The 23,833-nt window shown below is 37.7% G+C and overlaps 1 protein-coding gene across 1 annotated transcript in view; it reads left to right on the top strand.

Moving 5' to 3' along the window:
* Positions 1 to 23,833, top strand: part of COBL (cordon-bleu WH2 repeat protein) — a 112,399-nt gene that overhangs the window by 54,131 nt on the left and 34,435 nt on the right. The window contains 2 exon segments of the mRNA XM_010290293.1: positions 11,545 to 11,683; positions 14,616 to 14,786. Of these exon segments, the coding sequence (XP_010288595.1) occupies positions 11,545 to 11,683; positions 14,616 to 14,786 (310 nt within the window).

Raw genomic sequence — 23,833 nt, 5'->3', positions numbered from 1 at the left:
TCTTTAGAGCTTCTAATGCTCAACTTTGTGTTGCTGCACATTTATTTGCTAGCAGTATGTGTCCCATTTTTAACACAAAATTTCAGAAAGCATTTTAATAACTTAGGCAACTTTTTTTTTAGGCAACCAGCTTATTTTCCAGGAGGTTTTGTGTCATGCTTTTTTTTTTAATTTGTAATTAATATACTTATTTTGCAGCTCTTTTGTCCCATAATTTTAAATAGGGTAAGGTGTCCCAGTGTGATTAATTAATTAAAAGGAATCTTAGCTTTCTCAGTCACAAAGTGATTAAGTGCAGTTGATTATATTTTTTTATGACGTTTGACCAGTATGAACGAGGGTGTTAGTGTAGAATTTCAGTGGAGGTTTTGATGTTAGCCAGAAGGTGCAGCCTCTCAGAAGTGCAACAGGAAGTAAGACTGCCTTTACCCTGGCCCTTTGAGATTCTGCCTTTACTCAGATAAAGTTTTGCACCAGAGGAAGTTGAAATTTTAAAGTCTGCTGTAAAATTATGTCTTTTTCTGAAAGAAGAATATTGCTGCTTTACCTTGGGGAAAAAAGCTGCTGCTGCATAAAAGGAACCCACTGTGTGGCTTTATTGCATTTTTAGAAATAGTTATTTTTTGAAACTTTGTCCAGGAAATAGTAGCAATGTCAGTCCAATAGTGATTTAAATTGCTTACCTGCTTTAACTGAAGGCTGGAGTGTGTGGAGTGCTGAGTGTTTCACACTTTGACTTGGATCGGCTGTTACTGTAAAAGGGGTCCCACATCGTCTACAAAATTTTGTAAGATTCCTCCATGGTCTGCTTTCCTGTTGTTCTCTGCAAAGTAGTCCAGTCCTGCCCTTTCACCTTTGTAGATGTAGTCTCTGAATTGACATCAAAGTCAGAGTGATTTTTAGTATGTTACAAGAACCCAAGCAAGTTGAGCTTGCAGTATCTCTATTTTGCTGATTAACATACATCATGTAAAATCAGTAAGAACACAAGATTTGTTTGACAGGAGGGCTTCTGATTTAAGATAGCAGTTAATAAAATAGATCCTATTAATTTTTTTGCAAGAAAACATACATCTTGAGAATTGAGTCCTTGAATTACATGCAAGAAAAATTCTTGGAATAGTCTTTTCGCCAACATCAATAACGTTCTTGATCTTTTGCAATAATCCAGTTGCTTCTGGCTGTGAGTTCATGGATCACCTGCCAACTGTTTCTGAACAGACTATACTACCTGCCTTGGGAATAATACCCCAACTTACCATCTGGTGAGATCATGATAGTATCACTTGACCTCCACATGTGGTCTCTGTCAAGCACTTCATTGAAAACTGGCAAGACATCAGGGCCCGAACATACTGTTCTGTGCAGCCCTGAATTTTGGCAGGATTGCAATATTTAGTAAGTAAACTTCATCTGGCTTGCGAGTTACAGACAAGTAGGACAGACTGATGTCATCGTAAACTTTAGCTCTCATTAAAGAGAAAGTATGTGTCAAGTAATTATTAGGCTTGTTGGGCAAGGTATTTAGGGGAAAGTAATAGACAAAGATAATTTTAAGCAACAAGGCTTCTGAAGAACTGGCATTCAGTAAGCAATGAAAAATGACCCTGACTCCATGCTTAATTTAGAAACTGTGTTTGTGTTGCTTTTCAGATTTTGCTTGTAACTCCACCTTTCTTAGATCCTAAATTAAAAAGGTAAAAACTTGTATAATAGAAAAAATAACTAAGTAAATGTGTGCTGTGTAAATCAGGTTTAATGTAATGGCTTAATATCATTGCATTGTGGTCATTGTTCAGCCAAATAAGAAAGCAAGGGAAAATATCACAAGTATAATCTAGTAATAACTGTTCTCTGCTACTTCAAGCTATTTTTTGTGTGAGTTATATTCACAGTCATATCCCAAAAGTAATAAAAGTGGGGAGAGGGGAATGCAGATCCAGTTCCTCTGACTGCATACCACTTCAGCTTTTCACCTCTTTAGAGGATGAATGGTGCAGGTCATAGGAGAAATAGGCACCTCATTTTGTTTGCAGTGTGCTCATCTCAATCAGAATGTCATAGCTTAACAGACAACCCTGAGTCCTGCGCGGTTCTGTGTCGCTGACACTTCCAGGCGTGGATAGCAAGCAGAGTACCATGGTGGGTTTCTCTAACAAATCTTTGCAGCAGAGTCTATTTGTAATTTTTGATGATAAAAATCTTATACTTGTGGGGGTAGCTTGATATGGAGCCATGTTACGCTGCAGTCTCTAGTAATACATCTAATTGACACTGTGGTACCACTTTGCTATTCTGCCCCTCTTCTTGGTTTCTGAAGATTGTGGAAGTAGGGGCTTCTGGCTGCCCTTCATAAGTGCTGGAAGGAACTAGACTTGAGTGGAAATTTGCAGGGGGCTATGAGAAGCGATGGCACAGACTAGATGATCTTTAAAGATCCCTTCTTACCCAAACCATCCTGTGGTTCTATGAAATTGGAAAGGAATTGGAAGCTCTCACTTGACTTTCACCCAGACCAGGTTTCCCAGGCATTCTGTGTGCCTGCAGATGGAGAGGGCTGATACAAGGGGGTTGAACACTGGAAATGTCAGGTATGTTTCTCTCTAAATTGAGAAGACTTCTGAGGTGATTGCCTGGGACTTAGCACTAAGCACTAGAAATTCAACTTGGCTATCTCTGCAGAATAACATCTTAAGTGTAGAGGAAAACTTAAGCTCCAGGGAGGTATGTTGCTTAGTGGCAGTAGAAGGTGTATGGTTCTCCTTGTTTCTGGTCAAATGTTTGTGTGATTGCCTTTTGCTTTCTAGCTCTAACAGATTTTAGGCTACAGCCCATCCTTTTGGCAGAAAATTGGACAAAGTTGCAAAATATATTTTTCAGATTTTCAGCTGGCTCATAACATCTCTCACATTTTTAAGGGCAAACAAGCAGACCAACCAGTCAGCCAGCCTGTAATCCTGGATGTGAGACTGAGGAAGAAAAGATGATGTATAAAATCCTTATGCCAGTGCCTTTCCCAAAGGCAATGACCCAAGGAGACAACATTGATCATGTCAAACTCATTGACAAAGTTGTCAGAAGAAATACTGAGCTGCAGTCCTACTATGTATTTTAAATTCTTATTAATGTTCACTTGTTCTATTAATTGTATTGCTCTAACTAAAAAGATAAACACAAATATCACATGAAAATATGGAGGTGGTTTCTGCATTTTTTGTTTAACTTCTCTAGAGGAGAAATGAATCTTAGTAGCAAATCAGTTTGGAGTGGTTTTAAAATGTAATTTTAAGTGTTTGAGGGATTTTTTTGTTGTTTCTCCCCCCAAATGAAGACATAAATGAAGAGGATTACATTGTATTCAGAGAAACAGAGGAAGTTCAATTCTTTGCCAAACCAAACATCCGCAGACTTGTGTAGTCTACATGTTTCAATGCATGTGAAAATATTTGGTGTTGTAGAGTGATTTCCTTGAGTGGAAATAATATTACAGCTAGTAATGAGATTTTGCAAAAGAAGGAAATTACAGCTATCTTAGTAATTTAACATCTCAAATTTGTTTATGGATAGTTTCCTGTCTGACACATTTAACTGAAAAAGTTCAAGTGTTTAAAGAAGATTAGAATGACATTAATTTTTAACTGCCCTTGACCATGACATTTCACAAAGGGTGTGTTCAATAAAAACAGATGGAAAAATGAGCTTGCCCCTTCACCTTGTAGTGGCTTTCTTGTGTCAACTGATTTAGCTTTCTGTCGCCAGTCAGCCGAGTATTCAAGGACATCCTTGGCTTTAGTCTTCTTTATTTTATGAATAAAATAGCACAGGAGCATAGCAATTTCTGTAAGATCCAGTAATGCTAAGCTTTTTGTCTGTTATTAAGACTGAGATGCTTGTGAAGTCACAGCTTGATTTTTGATAACAAATACTAAATTTCATTGCAAAACTCTGTTTAACGCCAGAACTATCTAATGAGAACAAAGTAATTTGAAATTAAGCAGCATAAAAGTAGGCAAAATGATACAATATTTTGTGGCATCTGATCAAAATATTAATGGTAAGGATATTTTAAGAAGAGCAATGTGGTTTGTACCCTAGTTATAAGCCAGGCTTCCCACTTAACATAGTGCCTGAACACTTCCAGCAGCAAAGCGACTCAGAAGCTGAGGCCATGCATATGGCAGGGGTGCAGCCATCACATGGGCCAAACAGAGTACAAGGAACTGCGCTGCAGAACCTTGAAGTCAGGAGGAAACATCTTGATACAGAGCGATGTTGTGTGTTGGTGGTATGTTGTGGACTTGAACTCAGGTTGGCAGTGGCTTGGGAATCTCTCATTTAAACTTGTTCCATGTGAGAGTGGCATGTAAGAGAGAGTAACATGACCTATTGGGTCTAGTCAGTCCAAGTATCAGTCTTGCTATCACAGCATGCATTTCTTAACTTCATGTGGCTTATTTAAAAATCTCCCTTTAAATTTATCATTATTCATTTTATTGTTGGGTTTGTGAGATCCAGCACTGAAAAATCACGATATACACAACTAAAATGACTGATCCAGAGAAATTGCTTCCTAATTTCTAAAGTGTAGTTATTTCTATGCATTTTACTAAAATGACAAGTTTTTCAAATAATATCCTCTTTAAAACTGTTTCCATGTGCCAGACTTTTTAGTATCTCTGTCTTATGTTGGTTTTGTAATATGTTGTTGCATTGCATGGGACACTAGTAAGCATTTCAAATAACCCACACAAATGCATTCTGCAACATAAGGACATGTTTTTGGGAAACATCAGGCTACTGTCTTTGAATGCCATTTGTAATGTACTTGTGGATTAAACATTCAGTTTTTAATCAAATGAAATGGAGTACTACCCAATAAGGAAACAAGGTAGGGAAGTTCAGTGCAGAACAGACAATTTAATACAACGTAACTTACAGTGGTCAGCCTCATGAATTGCTCATATGCCCAGTTTCTTTGAGTGCTCCCTGAATTTTCCTTTGTCGGTGTATGCCAGTGAAAAGCCTAATAGTGTATGACCTGTCCAGGGAATATTAGACATATGAGTAAATGTTGTTTAAGACACATTAATGTTCAATTGGGACTTCTTGTGGTTTCTCGTGCTAGGCATGTTGAAGCATCAGTTGCCCTGTGAAAATGCAGAATCAGCTGGATGGAATAGCTTTTATATCACCAAGTTTAGTGGACAGATTTATGTCTCTGTTCTGCAGCTGAAAGATTTACCTCTGATTTTCTTAGCACGGCTTCTCTTGGATCAAAATATTTTCTTCTCAACTGCTTCAGATTGTGTACAAAATCATAGCAAAATATTTTAAAAACTCTCAAACCATAAATCTTTCTTACATTCCAAGCTACCACTTGTCTTTCACACAGTGCTATAGAAGCATCAGTACAGTTATGGTTATATCAAGACTTTAAAACAGGTTAATAAAACATGTCTCATCTTTTTATTTCTAGAGCTTCTTGTGAAATGGCTTTTAATTATTTCAAGATTTCTTAAAATCTTTGTGAAGGGAAGAGGATTGGGATGGTCCCGCAGATAGCTAGGGGTGATACTGTTGTTTGTTCAGTTATAAGTTAGCTCTGGATTTTTCTGTGGATCATATTTAAACACTCTTGTAATTCGATAGGCATTCTGACCCCACACGATATCGTCACCAGCAGGTGTATCTAACTCTGGCTTGCTTAAATCAGAGTGTGTGTCTAGTCAGTGTTGGATGATGGAAACCAGTTTATAGTCAAGGCATTCCAGTGATTGAATCCATGTGTTTTTTCCAGTCCTTTTTATTTACTTCTAAGAATAATTTCACAGAATCACAGAAACACTAGGTTGGAAGGGACCTTCAAGATCATCAAGTCCAACCATTAATCCAGCGCCACCATGTCCCCTAAACCATGTCCTGAAGCGCCACATCCACACGTTTCTTGAACACTTTGTACAAACAATCACTTAGGTTTCCCCAAACAAGACATTTTGTATACAAATTAGACAGAAGTCACAACAGTACAAGGATTCTGTAAAACAATAAAAGATACTGACATGTAAAGTTGCATAACAAAGAGAAAGAAGCAAGAGAGTACATGAGAGTACATATATATCCTGTGCTATACAATTTTTTATTTGTGTATGCTAAACCACCATGGGACATCCCTTAAAAACAGTCCTTATTCCAGACATAACCCTAGTGCTGTTAGAATATGTGTATCACCTGGAGCTACAAAGTATGAGCGGGAAGAAAATTGCTTTAAGGAGGATTTTGTTAAATAGCAAAGCTGCAAAATTATTAGGTTTTCAAGTTTCCATTTTTTCTTGTCTATGGCAAAATGATAGCAGTGAGCATAAAAGAAAGTTTGTTGCATAAGAAAAATGTTTCCTGTAACGATTATTAAAATATTGGGAAGAGTGGTTTGGCTTTTGAAACACAAACTATGCACTTTTTTTTAACATCTCAGTCACGTATTGACTAGATCCACTGAGGGATTTTCTGTTAAGGCACAGTTAGAACTGCTTAGATCTGTCTACCAATCGTCCAGGCTTTTTCCAGTAGGTGCGGATGCCAGCTACAACACAGATCCCTGCAGTTCTTCAGGGAAAACCTGTTCTAGGTAACTCAAGAAGGTGCAGTTTGCTTTTAGTGTGCAAGTCCAAGAAAGTCTTTCCATGGCAATTTTTAAGTTGTTCTTCCCTACTTATGTTCTTAGTTGTGCTTCTGAGCTGAGATCACTCAGCTTTTTTCCAAGCTCTTTCTCAGTCCTGCAGAAACTGTATGTGTCTCATATGTCCACTCTTCTGCCCAGACATCAGTCTTCGGAGAAGGAAGAAAATGTGGCTCATTCTCCTGGTCTCTGTGTCCCAACACAGTAGTCCTTGAAGAGTATCAGATCCCCCTCAGCTACTGAATAAATGGGCAAATCATGTTGCTTGAGAGGCAGGAGTTTCCAGAAAGCACCTAAGTGGCCTTCAGCATCCAGTTTAGAAGTTACATGGCATTTTTGCCTCAAGTCCACAAAATCCAGCTGGGCTTGTAGTGTTAGCTTAAAGATTTTTACCTGGCTATATGACCATTTAGGAACACCTTGGTAGTTGCTAGGTTCTTTAATAGTCAAGATACAACTGCGGTAATCGCAACTTTACAGTACTTTGTTATTTAATAAGGATGCATTATGTGCACTTTCCAAGGTTGCAATAGGCCAAGTCTCTTTTTCTCTGCCATCGACAGCAAGAGTGTGTGGACTGTCCTTAACAGGACAGACATGGGGATGTGTGACGCTCTGAGTATGCTATTGTAGAGTCTTTAATCTGGTTTTGGAGACAGTAGAGTAAGATTTCCTTCTTGATCAAAGTAGGGATTCAGACAACTTGAGATATGTAGTCAGTGTCAAGTGGGTTGCAAATGTTGGTAGATACTGGAGAAACAGAGGAGCACAAATGAGTGATACAGTTTCTGACTTCTAGAAGGAGGCTCAGTTTCAGTAGCAATAAACCTGCAGTAAATTTAAGCCTAGTTCGGTCTGTGAATAAAAGAAAGGTGGCATTTGCCAGATGACTTAGCAAGTACTTACATAGATAAACATTTCTATTAGAAAGATTAATAGGAAAGGGTTGGTAAATACACAACCAGTGTCTGACCTGTAAGTAGAGGACAGGCAAGGCGAATGAGCGAAGCTCACATTGGAAATTTAGCTGAGAACCTCCTTGTCTTTGAATGCTTGACAAGTTTTTGGTCATAGTAGCTTTTGTTTTCTTGGGCTTCCATTAATATTTTTCATTAATTCATATTCAGTGCAACCTAACCCAAAGAAAATACTGGACTCTTATGCATGAGGAAACTCAAACTCAATTTACACATCCAGTCTTACAGTATCCATAGACCTTTTCCAAGTAAGGTGACTGTCAAATGCTACTGATTGAAAATTTCAAGGATTCTTTTCCTCACAATTTTGACACAGATCTTCCCCATGGTGTTGTTATACTCTAAATATATTCTAAAATCTTATCTAAATCCCTCAAATTTTAATAAAGATGTTGAGCTTTCACAGAAGGAAAACACATTCAGCACCTTCCTCAGGTGTTTTGTCTGCAATATTGGAAGTATTTTCAAACAGCATGTGAGCCATGACATGGACTTAATGGAAGATGGTTTTTTTGCATTACATGTGGTCTCATCAATATGGGAACAGAAGTGAAACTATTTGTCAGACTTTGGTCCTTTTGGCCCACTTTATTCAACTCTAGCTCAGTTGATGACATTAACTATAGTCAGAGAACACTTAGTAACATATTTAAAAATTATGTATTTATTTCATTGCATAACAGAAGCTGGCCTAATACCTTCTTCAAGGTAAAAATGCTGCATAGGTGAAGCAGAAGTGCTAAGACTAGGAAATATTCTGTTACGCTCAGAGAGGGACTCCTGTAACAAACTTTGGATAGGAAATTACTTCAGATAATATTGTGAAGGTTTTATTTCTTTATAAAAGAAGAAGCCAGCCATAACAAATTATTTTCATGTTCTATTGTTTTGGTATATACAATTGCAAAAAAGAAACAGAATGTTCTTTGTGTTTTTGATTTATGTTTAGCCTCATAAGTTTACTGAGGTTGGCATTAAAGAACTACTTTTAACAATTTTTATAACTTATTCTTGAACTAGATACTTCTTACAGGCATTGTAGTATGGCTGACTTTAAACAAGCTCTTCATCTTCTTTATGGTGTTTGTGAAGTATACTGCACTTAGCTGACAGTATAATAAAAGCATTTTTATGTGTGTATTTGACCAAACTTGCATTATTGCAGTTGTGCACTAGCTATTTTCTAGCCTTTTCTTCAGCTGTAGCAGCGCGTTTATCCATACATCTATCTAATGTTCCTCAGAAGATTCAACTAAATAAGAATGCATAGAGCTGAAAAAGATAAACTGGCTTCTAACAAGTATCCTTTCTTCATAGTAAAGCAGTAATGTTTCTTTGAGGAATTTGACTATACCAAACTAACATCCTTCACTCATCTGGTACTTGGAGAAGGGTGATTAGTGAACTCTTATTATTTCAAGTGGAAACACATGTTTCCTTACTTTCTGCCTTGGTTCTCAAGATTTCCTAGACTTATCTTTTAAATCACCAGTCCTTCCATTTTTTTCCTCAAGTAAAATGACCTTTCTGTCTGGAGAGACAGGAGTGAATGTGGAAGCTGCAAAATGCCATTAAATAACAACAAAAGTCACAGCTTGTGCTTGTGAAGTGTTGGGAAAGTTCAGATGCTGCCTGTCTCCCAGATGATTCAAGTTCTCCGTAGCTACTGAATTTTGGAGACTTTGTAGTCAGATTAATCAAAGTCGTCACTTTCGTATTTTTCTCTTTTTTGTAGGTAGTATCCTGAACAATTAAGATACAGTATTAAATGCTCACATGTCTTTAGTTATTTAAAAGGCAGTGCGGAAGAATGTGATTTTTTTGTCCAAGTGCCTATTTGCTGATTGCCCCAAATAGACATGGAGAAGAATGCAGCATTAGGTAGCTGTCCTCAATGTAATTCCTCCTTTGTAAACCAAAGCCTGATGAGTCTGTTTCACTGAAGAGAGTGTCCCGCATTCAGCTCAGTATTAGGCATGCTGGTCCTATTAAGAATTGGGGGAGAGGGAGAGTAGGATTCAACTTCAGTCTCAACTTCAGTCAGTTGCAGTATTGGCTGCAGGCATCTTCTTCATCAGGAGAGGTGCTCCATCTAAATATGGAGTAACACTATAACTCTGGGTAAAAATTCTTCAAAGGAGCTCTAGAATTTTGCTGTATCTGTTCCTGAATGTTTGAACTGGTGCTCTTTTCTGGGTATAAGTAATTTTTCAAATTCCATGAAGTTTGGTGACCAAAATTGAAGTGCAAAGTCACTAGTTACTATGAACATTCTTGCCTGTTTACTATGCCTAACTTTATCTAGATTGGCCTCACTGGCTTTAGTCATGTGCTGTATCCAGTGGACATTTAATGTAAAATGCAGAAATAATCCATGGTAGTAGGAAGCAAGACCAGAACACCTTTATTTCCCACCCACCGTCCCCTCCATCTTACAGAAACTGTTTGACACAAAACTGCAGCTCATCCTGGTTAACATGCTCTATGTCCAGAGCAGTTACTACCAAGTTTCTCCATATGCAGGATGCAGGTTCACCAGGAATGGGTGGCGAGTGTCCAAATGTCATGTGGCAGAGTGGTTAAAGCATTCTCCTGAAAAGTGGGAACTGAATGTTTGTGTTTTATAACCTAAGACCCTCCTGAGTGCTTTTAAAAAGGAAGGCTGGGTGAGGCAGGCTCTGTTCATATCCTACTCTCTGTAAAATTCATTTATTCTCAGAGTTTTCACTCAGCATAGGAAAGGACGCAACTAAATGAGTCCCTTTCCTCTGAACCCTGATAATAGCTTTGAGCAGTGTGAAGCTACTATTTGTTTAATGAAATCTCCTACAACAAATGTATTTTAAGGGTTCATTAATCCTCTGGATTAAAGGAAATATTATTATTATTGTTTAGGCCTTTGAAATATTAGAAAACCACCAGGCAGTTCTATTAGATATCTTCAGCTATGGGGAGTATCAGGATGGACAGAGCAGTGAAGTGATGCATGTGAAGACTGAGGGATGCCAACAGCTTGCCAGGTGTCGGAAGCTCCCATTACCCTCTGCCTCAGCAAAGCCTGGTTCTGTCTAGTGTTTTCAGTACCTTTCAAATGTAAAAATTCAACAGATTTTCCTACATGGTTTTGCTTTTATTATAATTATTTTTATGGAAAAAGGAAATAGAGCTAAGTTTCAACAAGCTACAGAAAATATTATGCAACCCAGTGAAACCCAAATAACTTGTAATAAAATTTTTCATATTTTTAAAAGCAATGTAAACAGTAATGAAGTCTTGGCTTGCCAACCAGCATGTTGCAATTATTGGAAGCTGAGGTGTTACAGATCTTCACAAGCATGTCAGTGAAGTCCAGTAGACATAAACAGAGTACAGTATGATCTCATACCATCATGCAAGCAAACCTTCAATTCTGATTCTTCTCTCAGAAATCCTTAAACAAGAATTTGGGAGGAAAATCAAAGAAGTGAGAGAGGCTTTATTGGATACACATACAGATTGAAGTATGTAACCATAATTTAAGGTCTGAAGAAATCAATGGAAAAACAAGATCACGCTGTGGCTCAAGCTTCACAGCACACATAGTGTCATAATGTCATTGCTGAGTGCTGGGCTCTCTAGTTCCCTTTCACCAAAAACATCAAATATCTACCAGACTGGTATTTCTGCTGTGACATTTGTATGCAGTTCTTGTTCCTTTCCTTCTCTGAGTGCAATATTACTATACCTCTTCTGATCTGTCCTTTAAATCTCCTGTTGTCACTATAAACACTCATAAAAATATTCTGTGCTGAGAAATTGGGTCATATGACAATCACTTTTTTTTTTGCTACTGACAATTTGCAACCTCGACAAAGCATATCCTTTACTGTGCCTATTTTTCAACTTTGCTAGATTTCACGAGGAGCATCCTTGAATGATTTACGGAAAAAGAAGAGGCGTGCCCCTCTTCCACCAACTGCATCTGCTCCACCCACTCCTGCCATGCCTAACAGGACAGAAGAGAGGGAAGACAAGAGGAAGAGCACAATGGGTGAGGGGTGTTCTTTTTTCCTGTGTAATCCTGTGCATGTGATTTCAATGCTAACTGTTTGAAGTTTCCTTAATTCTGTTATGCTGTGAGTTCGGGAACTTTTGTAACTTGGGGAAAAACATGCATCTCTCTGCAGAGTGAAAGTCTGGAAATAAGTATTTGTGTATTACCTCTTTCTTTGATGCCACCATTCGGAGTACCACAGGGTAGTACAAGGTAGATAAGACTCATCAGATTATTTGAGTGTTTGGTACAAGCTGGATACCCAAAAGCACTAGCCCTGGGCCTGTTATGTGTCTTTAAGGTCATGGTGGTTTTGCTAGTAAATGGAAGTACGGAAACAGTAAACAGAAATGCTAGTAAATGGAGACAGGCCAGGCAACACTGAATGCATCTGAAGCCATGGGGTTCTGCTAGAACTGAAGTACAGCCAAACTGGTTCAATATCTCCTCGTGTTCCTAAAGCCTGAAGACATTTTCTTTTCCTGTAGTCCTCCAACAGTTTGACATCGTCTGACCATATTCAGTGAAGTTTTTCTTTTTAATTTAGTCCTAGGTTTTATTATAACTCAATCTCTGCAGAGTCATTAGTTGATCAGTAGAAGAAAAGACCTGGTGCTCTCAAAGGAATGCCGTACATAGCTGGAGACACCAAAAGAAACTCTAGTCTTCAGCTGTGTGTGACACCATATTTACTCTCATACAAGAAGACTGAAAAACATTCTCCCAGACCCCTGTCGTTATCTGACTGCTAGCTTATTCAGATCAATGGGAGTTTTGCCCAAGTGAGGACCCCAAGATTATGCTTTTAGCAAACAAAGTGATTTTATGATGGGTAAAGATACGAGATAATAATCCCACATATTGGAACTCGGTTTTCAGTACATTAAGACAATCATTCTTCAAGAGCCATAATGCACTCAGTGCACTTCAGTTTGTGCCTTTGACCTCATGTTTCATAAAGTGCCTAAGACATATAGGTACGACATCCTGTCATACATAATTGCTTACATTACAAATGCCTCACAGTTTAGAAAGAAACCTCTTGGCTTTGTTCCAACATTTATTTTCAGTAAATGCTTCACATTTAATGCCTCAGCATTTATGTAGCAGCAGGAGTCCATTATCTTGTGACATGTTCGACTCCATTGACATCTCTTATTTAAACCCTCTGAGGGGAATGTTATCGCTGTGCCATATAACACAGGAGTTTTCAGCAAATTGGCTTACTTTTAACTATTGCAGATGTCACAGTCTGTCGCTCCTCATGCTTTGCCCTGCTGCTGGTCACTTATTGATGACAGGACACTTACTGACGGTGCTTTAACTTTTTTGTAAGTGTTCATTTTATTTTGTATCAGTGCTTGGAATGTTACAGGTGAAATCAAGCACAGCAGAGCCACTTCTAGTCCATTCAGTACTGTGTGCATAAGTGCTTGCTGGCCAGACTCTGATGATGTAGGGTTCTGTAGTACCATTTACTTTAACGGAGCCTTACTAATTTACACCAACAAAGAACCTGTCTCATAGTAGCCCTATCTTCAGTACTTTTCGTTTTCTGCTACTTTCTTGAATGAATGTGTTCATTAAAAATGTTACAGCAAGGGAAGGTTGGTAAAACAGCCTCTCTTCGGGGCCCTTGCAGGAAAACGATGAGAAAGCACAGATGGCTCTGAAAGCAGGAGAGAAAAGCTGTGAAAAAAGCAAGACTGTAGTGAGGGGAAAAACGTGATGCAAGAAATAGGCAGCCACATGATGGAAAAAGGATCCGACCTATGTATCTCCCAAGTTAGCCACATGAATCAAAGCAAAAGATCCTATCAAAAATATTCTCAAACTGGCAAATTAATTTCAGTATTCACTGCTCAATCGCTTATTCTGACCCCAAAGTATTATACGCATTTTTTTCAAAGCAGTAAAAAACGGTCTGCACATTTGCCACCATTAAATTGTATCTTGAATCTCTGGAAGCTAGTGACTCCTAAGTAGAAAATCATAATGGTTTAATGTTTTTTCCTCCCTCTCGGTGCTACTTCCCTTCTCAGCAGCACCAAAGCATGAGCCTAAGAATATAGGAATGAACAGAATGGATCAGACCAGAGGTCCATCTCTGCCAGCATCTGTCGTCAGCAATGACCACAGCTGGTGCTTAAGGCAGGGTATGAAAGCAGAACGAGCCAGTAGTCATAGTTCCTCAGTGCACTTTCAAGCCTTTAAGGACTTTCCAAGTTGCAGTTAGCTCTAGGTCTGTACACCACCAACTGCCAGCAGCTTTTTAACGTTGCAAATGGTTAATAGAGTGTAGTGCAAAAGTACCTGTATTTATGTAGTTATTGCACATAGTATTGAAATAAGCTGCCAGCCGAAGTTATGAGCATTTTCTTTGATAGCTTAAAAAGCTGTTTTGCAAAAAAATGACTTAATCATCTGCTTCTCCACAATGTCAAAATAATAAAAAACCTACTCAGAAAAAGAAAATAAAAACCTGTCAAGATACCTACTTCAAAATACTGACCTGAGGCATTTTCCCCTTTCTCTCGCAAAGAGTAAGGAAAATAATCACATCAAGTACCCTAGAGGTCAACAAATTTAGGTAGTTTGACACTTAAGAAGATAAAGATAAAAATAAAACACATTTTTCACATTTCCTTACATAGCTTTTGTCTTTTTTTTTTTTTTTATTAAATTCTTTTTTTCTCCTTCCTTATGTCTGCCAAAACTGGTGTTTTTAACTGTTAGCTGTGATGTACATGTATGGGCTGGACCCAGTTCTGGTCCCACTTAATTATTTGGGGGTAAATAAGAGCACAATTAGATCCAGATAGACTTTGGATGTGGGTAAGCAAAAATCAATGTGTGTTTAAAAAATAACAATAAACAGAGTGATCGTTATCTTGACAGTGAAGTAACCAGTCAATTGATCCCCCTGTAGGTGATGGACGGCAGGTGCCACAAAAGCCTCCTAGAGGCACCACTCGTGGTCCACCCCAGTTAGTGATCCCCCCACCCCCACCTTACCCTCCTCCTGACAGAGGCATTGTGGATCCAACAGTCTGTTGCAGAGAAGCAGATGTTACAGCACCAACAGAGCTGGTACCTAAACGTATGTTTGAAAATACATGTATTTGCTTTTCCACTCTTTTGATAGTTACTCTCAGGAGTACCTTTTCCAGACTTTCCTCTCTGCTCTCTAGACATACATGTCTGTTTTTTCCCTTTTTTCCAGACTGTTGTCTTTTAAAATGTCCAATGCAGTGTAACTAATTAATATAAACTAAACAAAGCACTTGTTTGGAGGCAGTTTTGCGGGTGATACCTGGCCATTGTATGGAAACATTTTAAAACAACCATCAAACCACGGGATTTTGTGCAACTGGAAGCAAAAATCTGTTGTCTTGTATTAATTTTCCATGTTTGTTTTTCTGTACTAACATTTTTTCTGTCTCTCCAGAGACAAATTCCTTTGAGAGTCAATAGGTCTAGCAGTCTAGGATGAAAACTATAGGGTGTCTCCCTTAGCAAAATTAAACCATGTACAAGAGCTGTTAAATTGTTAAAGGCTTTCCTGTCCTAATGGCTACATCTTCCTTGCCATCTCTGGATAGCCCTTTGTGTGCTCTTCCCCTTGGGGCATACCAGTTATCAGACAAAGAAATACGATATTTTCCACATCCTTGTGTATTTATGAAAAGCGTGTTTTCATGCTACTTTTTTGTGCTTATCCATCGACTGTCTTTAAATCTTTGTATACAATCCAAGTCTTTGATCATGTATTATGTTCCCTGTGGGCTTGCCCTGCACACCCATGTAGATCCTGTAAAGGCAATAAAGCTCTGCATGTTATGGCATCTCATGGACACACTTCCTTTGAAGGTTAGGAGGGTGTCTGCTAACCATGGGATAGAGAATTGTCTCTCTTACCTGCTAATATGACAAAAGATCTTTTTCCAGGACATTTTCTTTACCAAAATTATTCTGCAGGTAGCAGTTACTCTGATACATGAATGTTGGTGTGTTTGCTGTTGGATACCAACTGAATCTAAAGCATTATTTTTCAAATCTGTGCTGAGGAAATACAGATGGACAAGTTTTACTGGCGGGGAGAGAAGGAAATTAAGGAGTTCCATACTAACAGAAAACCAGAATCTTATTGAGGATTAACCCTAATTCATTTTTACCAGCATATGCACAGAAATCATATGATACTTAAAATCTTTTTTTTTTTTTTTTGCTAGATACCATCAGCTTGACTACAATGTTTTCTTTATTAAAAATCTGTTGTGGCCTTCTTTGCATTAATATTTCTGCTTCATTTGAGTTTCTACCACTGTTATTTTGCAATGCTTTCCTGATCTAACTTGGTGATCCTATACCCTTTAATCAATGAAGCTCTGATTTTATCAGTCTGATCATTTGGTCTTAAACAAACACAATATCCCAGCCAAAAGGATTTGATTAAGCTTGTACATGGAAACATAACATGAGTTTTTATTATCCTCAGTTTACTTAAAGGAAAAGAATAGTGCTTAGTGGGTACTTATTTTAGACTTAAATCATCAGTGTTGGAGGGGGGCAAGTTTAGCTTTATAATTATGCTGTGCTCTACCTAAATAAAGATACATGTATAGATTTATACAAGACAAACGCATATAGATGTACCCATGAGAGAAAGCAACGTGTATGACAGATGCTAATTATATTGCTTAATGCCATTCTGAAAGGTGCTTAGATACTATAGCAATTGAGCAGTATAAGAACAGAGTTTTGCAATGATGTTTTTTATTGCCTGAGAATGCCTCAAGCAGTGCAAATAGGACTTTGGCGGTAGATTCAAAGAAGAACAAAACTTTCAATCTTCTTAACTCTAACCTCAGTAAACGTGTTTTCTCATAGAACAAGGTGGGAAGGAGGATAAGCTACTGATGCCAGCTATTGATGAAAGGCATATTTGTTCTGATATCACTCTCAAAATAGCTTTCTCTGATGAGGATTGTGGTCTTCCTTTGCTGAGTGAGTGACTGTCAGCAGGAGTTTGTCTTTCACGAGATGAGATTCCCATTCAGAAATTAAAATTTTGTGATCGTGTGGAGTTTAAATTAGTGTTCTTTACAATCTGCCGCTGTCTGTGGGGCACCGTGCCTCACCCCTCATTCCTTCCCAGCAAACAGACAGTTGTCCCATTGTGCTCTGGGAAACCCATGTTGAGGAATTTTCATTTCATAGAGGATGGTGGTAATCGTTCTCCACGGAGTTTTCCAAACTTAGGTAGAGTGTAAGTCATTCATGATTAGGGCCTTTAGTAAGATACTTGGGCTTTTCTCACTCTCATGGTAAGAATCTCTTTCACAAACAAGAGTACAATTATTCCTCACAGTTTTTGCTCTTTAGTCTTTTTATTTTCATTACATGACGTTTCCTCTTAACTTTTGATCTGGTAGACCCCTTAGCTGCATGTTGTATGCATGTCTAAAATGATACGTTTATGGGATCCTTTCTCCTTCCTTATCTTACTAATCAGATTGCTCATGGCCTGTGATTCTAAGACTGACTGTGCTTGCAGAATACAAATGGAGATTGTCACCTCTGTTGCATGGCATTTGGTTATGTCACATAGCTTCTGAAGTTCCCAATAAATGAGTCAATAGTAAGCTCTATGCTACTTACCTCAGGTAAAGAATGCAGATATTGAAACAGTGCTGCATGTAGACAAGCAACTAAAACATGCTGCCTTGAAATGTTTTCAACTAGCTCATTAGAATAAAAGCAATATTCCTATGAACCTCCATGATTAGCTTTTTATTTGGCGTATTATGAGCTATCATTAAGAAATGCAGAAAGAAATTAAAAGCTGTTTCAAGAAGAGTAAACAATTCACCCTCTTGTCAAGTGAGATCCTGAAGTTAAATTCTTCGCTCTGACACTGGACAAAGTACTAGTGAACTCAGGGTTCGCACTGGGTAAGGGCTTGACAACTGATTGATCTCTAAATTTCGGAACGTGTTCTGTCTTTAAAGAAGTAAAATCATTATTTGAACTGTCTTTGTTTTTAACTGTAGATCAAAATAATCAATCATCACTTAACCAGAAAGTTTGAAAGGGGTGAACGAGTGGGTATAAGCATTTCCCAGTTATTTTGTATAGATGACATGTATACTGCTAGTTGATGGATAATACCAGGTTCATTTTAAGGAACAAGCAGAGCAGAAAGGAGCCTTGTCCCCATATCTAATTTTTAATGTTTTTCATTATGTCATTGATACATTAACAGGTACTACAAGCCACTTGACAAAAGTAGTGACAGTTTCACAAGCAATATTTCATATTTCTTCCATCACCTTAGATATATATCTAGTCTTTCACAGTCACTAGGGATAGTCTCTAAGCGTTGGACTTTGTTAACAAAGCAAAAGTAGGTAGAGAAGTTCACAGAGAGCAAACTACATTTTCTTACATGTGGTTCTAAATTGAGAACTACAGGCTGCTGAGTAGGGAATGTTGCTGGCCTGTCATAGTGCACTGCCTCAGAAGGCATCTGTCAAGTGACCCAGCCTTTTCTTTCTTAGAGATGGTCTTTAAAGCAAGAAAACTTGCAAGTGTGACTTAGGAGGCTTATACCACCATCACTGCTCTTACTCATACAGCCTGATCTGAGGCTGAAGAGTAAAGTTGAATCTCCTATGTCATCTATCTTTTACCTTCTGGAGGATTAAAATTCAGGCCAGGTAAAGCAGAATTTGTAGGCAAATATCAGTATGCGTTGTGCTGTTGGAATTGAGTTAGCTTATACATGAACCCAGGAAGTCAGTTTCAGAGCATCTGTGGGATTCTGAATTTTAATACATGAGCCCATACATCTACGCCTCCTTTGGGCATCTGATTCTTTAACGTTACTGAGCATGCTAGCCATTTTGCTGTCTGACCTACACAATATTTATAATTTTATCCCTTTACTCTTTTCCCCCAACAGTTTACTGTTGTGCATCATTCCCTTCATATACCAAGCACGTCTGACAGACCTTGCCTCTTCCTATGACCTTCATACCTCTGAACCTCCTGTTGCCTCTGGTACCCTGATTCTTCTGTTGCCTTCCTTCCTCCCCTGATGGAGAAGAACCTTTTTTCCTGACTGAGATTTTGGCTTCCTTTCTTTTTGAACTTGCACATTCTCTTTTAATTACTATTGATTATTTTTGGCTGTGGTTCATACTCATTTGTGAGATGTATGCTCCAGAACTGAATGCTGTGTTGTATAAATCCATATATCAGCCTCAGAAAGATTATCCGTACATTTGTCTGTTCTTTTTCCAAAGATTCTCTTTATTTTGAATTATGGTTTAATTTGATTTGGTGTTTCAAAGAGTGTGGTTTTGGGTCGGGGTGTCTTACTTTCAATACTGCCTAAAGATTTAATGAAAACTTCCTAAAAACATTTTTTTTTTTTCTGTTAGCCTAGGTATAACATTTTACATTCTCTAATACGTCCTCTTTTTCCTTCATTGCATATGTTTTGTTCCTTTGGAACAAGACTAGAACCAGGCATGGCCTAGTCAAGTTGAAGTGCAAGATTCTTTCTATATCTTGGCTATCAATCACGCTGCTCAGAAAAAAAGAAAAGATCTGTTGGATCTATAAGGGGCCTAAAAGGAACCTTAAGAACCAGTACCAAATGCACTAATTCATAGGCTTTACATCTGCTTTCATCCTGATGCTTAGTAGGAGTAATTTCATCTTGATGCTGGAGACATCCTGTGCATGCAAATCAAGGTGTGTGTTCTATTTCTGTACCAAAAGATGCAAACACTGTTTGCTCAAGATAAATCTCGTTCCACAAGTCTCTTTTTTACAGTTGTATGAGGAATATTCAGGGAGTTATAATTGAAATATCAGCTATAGGTTTGTACTTACCAAAAACTTCTTTGCACTGAAGAAAGTTCTTCATGTGAACGGCCCATAAGGCATGTATTTTTAATCATTCTGAACTATAAACATCGGTTTTATGAGTTGCAATGGTACACACACCCAGATCTATTCTGACCTCACAGGTACTGTGATTTAAGACATTTATGTTATTTAAATAAGTGAGTTGCAATACATAACTAATTTAAATGATGAAAAATTATTGTTTTACCCTCAAGCAAATAATCATGTTCATCTTGAATCCTTTCCAGGTAGGCAAAATGGAGAATAAGAAAGCAAAGCATTCCTACAGATGATGTGAAACATGACTGAAAAGGGTTTTGACGGTTTTTAATACAAATATGACATGTAGTTAATAAGTTTTAAGTGGTGCTCCAAAAAGTATACTTAATACCCTAAGGGTCTTCTAATAAAAGTGGAGTAGAACTGAACTCTCTGCGCTGCCAGGTACTTTGTAATAGCTTCTTAAGACAGGACAATGGTTTAATTGTAAGTCTTCTCTTTAAAAAAAAACTAGTAGGTGTTCACAATGTGAAGATTAAGAACCTAATTTACCCATTCTCATTACTCGATTTACATCCTATTTGTAACTCCACAGAGTTACATGCCCCATGGAGTTCAGACTAGTATAAAAATTGAATAATGAAGTGGTGAAACAAAGTTATTTATGTTGAGTAATGTGTAGAAGTACAGTGTATTGTAAAAGCAGTTCTTTGCATGGACACCAGTTTAGCTTAAAGGAGGCTCAAGTTTTCAACAGAATTACATTTTCAATGAAAAAGTTTCCTTGCTTTGAAGGAATACAGCTATGACCCCTCTCCACACAGCCGACAAGTTTGCTGTTAAAAGCTGTCTCTTTTCAGGTGGTCTGCTCAAACTTTTAAAAGCTCTAGGTGAAAACTGGAAAAGTTCATTACTCATCCTTAATCTACCTTTTTTTTAATTGAAATGTAAAATTTTCCTCTAAAAATATGTTTATGGGAATGAACATTTTCTGTGAAATTCCTATGTAAAATAATTTAATGACTACTTTAAGCTAGCCAGCTCTGCCTTTCCAAATGTAAAAAAAAAATGCCTTACTTATGCTGGCTCATATCCTTTGTTTCTTAGAATTTCATAAGTGCCAGGTACATAAATAGTATTAAACAGAACTTTAAGAAAGAAGAAAAATTGCTGCATCTTTACAAGAAATCATTTTAATTATAAGAAATTATACTTATGCTATAACATTAGCATGTTTAAAACCTCCCATTACTATACATAGTGTGGGAAAGAACTTGCAGTGACACTCATTAAATCTAAATCTATTCAGTGGAATTGCATAGATGCTCTATTTCACAACTGTGAAATTCACAAATGTGAAATTACACACATGTAATTCATTAATAGTGTGTGTGCACGGGGGTAAAGTGTTTTAAGCAAAGTGTGATTATGGGACCATGAACTTACCGGAAGTTTGGTTCACTAGCACCAGCTCAGCGCCAAGGTACAGTCGGGGAATCCCAGCTTGTTTCAGGCTTCGACCCAGGATTTCTAACGTCACCTCGATTTGGCTTCTGGAAGAGAATGAGAGTTTTTCTGTCATTTTCAATGAGAGGAAGAAATGTCAGCTTAGGTCAGTTTGATGGAGTCTTAGGTTAGCAGTGATATGAAAGGACATTGGCTTGGTTTTACTCCTTTTATTTTAACCATGGAGACATTAGAAGTGTAATGGGAATGACATGGAGAAGTTGATAACAAATTGACTGTTACACTACTTTTTTTCACCAAAATGCTTACCAGAGTTAGTAAGAAACACGTTTAATATATTCAGGATTTTTCTGCACTGCCAAACAGCATTGTTCAAATACTGTCCTTCCTGGTAAGATATTTGGGGTGAAAAACAAATAAACAAAAAAAACACACAAAATTGAAAAATATTATTGAGCCCTTTCAGGAGGACAAGCAAATACACAGATAGCTTATAAATCAAAGCAAATTCCAGTGTTATGATTCGAATGTCAGTGACGTTCAACACTCTTTGGAAAGAAGGACAGATGTATAATTTATGACTAAACTTGTTCTGATACATGGTGAATGTGCCCAACCCCTACAAATCCAGTGAATTAGAAACAGATTAAGCTTCCTGGTGCACTGATTTTACTGAATGGCCATATAAAACTTTTTTTTATGTTGACCACCAGAGGGAGACGATGTTGCCACATATCTACAGTAGGTAGCAAGCAAGAATAATGCTAAAGATTAATTTTAAGCTAATAGATACCACATTTATACAAAGATTTTCAGTCCTTCAAGAATGCCATAAAATTAAACCTAGTTTACTGAGTTGTTTTGCTCAGCAACTAAAAATAAAAGTAGGGCTTTTTTTGTAGATTTTTTTAAATTAGTTTAATCACAAATAGGAAAATGAAGGTAAAATCATATTTGCCACTGTGGTGGCATCTTCCAAGCTCAAATTTTTATTCTAGGCATTCTTGCAAAGGATGGTGGTCTGTTGAGTTGGCTATTATGTCACATTGAATACTGCCTGTATATTTATTGCAGCTGTATTCAAGGTGTGGAAATTAGTGTATATAGCTGGTGTATGTGCTTAAGAACAAGTGCATAGGAGTAGGTCGGTTTACTGCCAAAATAGAAAGATGTTTTCTGCTAGAAAGGTTTATCAGCTTGAGTTTTAGCATTTTAAAAGCATGAGCAGATTGGTTTAGTATCTATCTTCTTTCTCAGAAAAATTACTTCCTTACCAGCAATTCAGTCATTCAGAGACTAAAATCTAGGATTCAGAGACGCTCCAAATGTCCTTAAATGTCTTTTCTACATATAACGCTTTCTTTTTTTTTCCTTACAACTGAAATCTTTGACGATTGAAATGAATATTGTCTTTCTCAATGAGCAGCTGGATTTTTTTCTTTTCCAGTGACAGGGCTGTAGAAGGCTAAACTTTGAACTCGTTCCATTTTTATCTTTAGGAAATACCTACTGGTCCAGAACTGAAACTCATGCTGGTCAGGTAAAATATGGAGAGACTATTCTAAATATATGAATGGAAAAAGGAAGTATTTCTCTTTTTGTTCCTTTTGAACTGGAACTATTTAAAGCTGTCCGTGGCATCTAGAGTACTCAAATAAGCGCCAAGGGAGAGTAGTAGAGAAATCATCCAGTCCAAATTGTATGATGAATTGCAAAGGCCTATGATGCATTTGCTTATTAAACATATGCCCATGCAATCTATCACATGCCTGTATCTGTCCCTGTAGTCTGCATTTGTAAAGTAAACTCTGTGGTCATGATTCTCATATGCTCATCATTTATGTTTACAGCCACTTTAAGCCCTCTTTATTGTTCCATCCCAGTATAAAAGTGCCTCTTTGTGAAAGTTGGGCCATGTGTGTGTGTGTACACAAGACAGCAGTTCTGTCTTCCGAACTTGGCTTCCGGTCACTACCATGACTCTCAATATATATTTAGTACATGGAGTAGGCACCATTTAACTTTCCATACTAAAATACATGTTATTTTAGAAGACAGAATGTAACTTATTCCACTCCTCCAAAATTACAGCCATGTTGTGTTCTAATGTCATTGCAAAACTATGAACTCCCCCCTCAAGGACAGTGAGACAAACTTGCTGTTGCTGTTTACACACTTCTTATTCAGATATCTCATGTATAGTATGCGGATAGGCTTCTATATAGCACCTGTATGGCTAGAGAAGTCCACTGTTAAAATTCATAAGAAGTTGACAGAACAAAAAGTGACGTAATTAATTCTTTGTTCATTCAGAAGTGCTTACACATAATAAACTCTGCTGAGTTTTGCTGGGGTGGAGAAGGGGGAAGATGATCTTGTATGTTTCTATGCAAGAATCAGCTGCTTTATTCCTTCCTTATTGCATATTCTCCTGTGATGCTTTGGCTTCAAGTGGTAAATGACTGTTGAAAGGATCAAGCCCAGTAGCAACAATTAACTACTTTAGAAGTTGATAACATACTGAAGAGGTATCAACTACCGAGTCCTTTATATCTCTTGAATGTTCCTTGAACATGAAAGATTTTTTTTCCTGTTCAGTTCTAATAAGAAAATTGTAAATTTGGGTCACCAGAGCTCCTTCATTTTCTCATGCCTTGAGAAAGTTCTGAAGAAGGAAGCTTAGTCCTGGGTAAAGGTAACACCAGTTGGAAAGGGGGTATTTTGTATTCCCTTACATGGTCACTCTGCTGCCTGCCACAGTAT

This window comes from Phaethon lepturus, unplaced genomic scaffold (assembly GCF_000687285.1).
Source record: "Phaethon lepturus isolate BGI_N335 unplaced genomic scaffold, ASM68728v1 scaffold2367, whole genome shotgun sequence".
Taxonomy (NCBI): Eukaryota; Metazoa; Chordata; class Aves; order Phaethontiformes; family Phaethontidae; genus Phaethon; species Phaethon lepturus.
The sequence above is the reverse complement of the archived record's forward strand: the minus strand, read 5'-3'. Positions and strand labels throughout refer to the sequence as shown.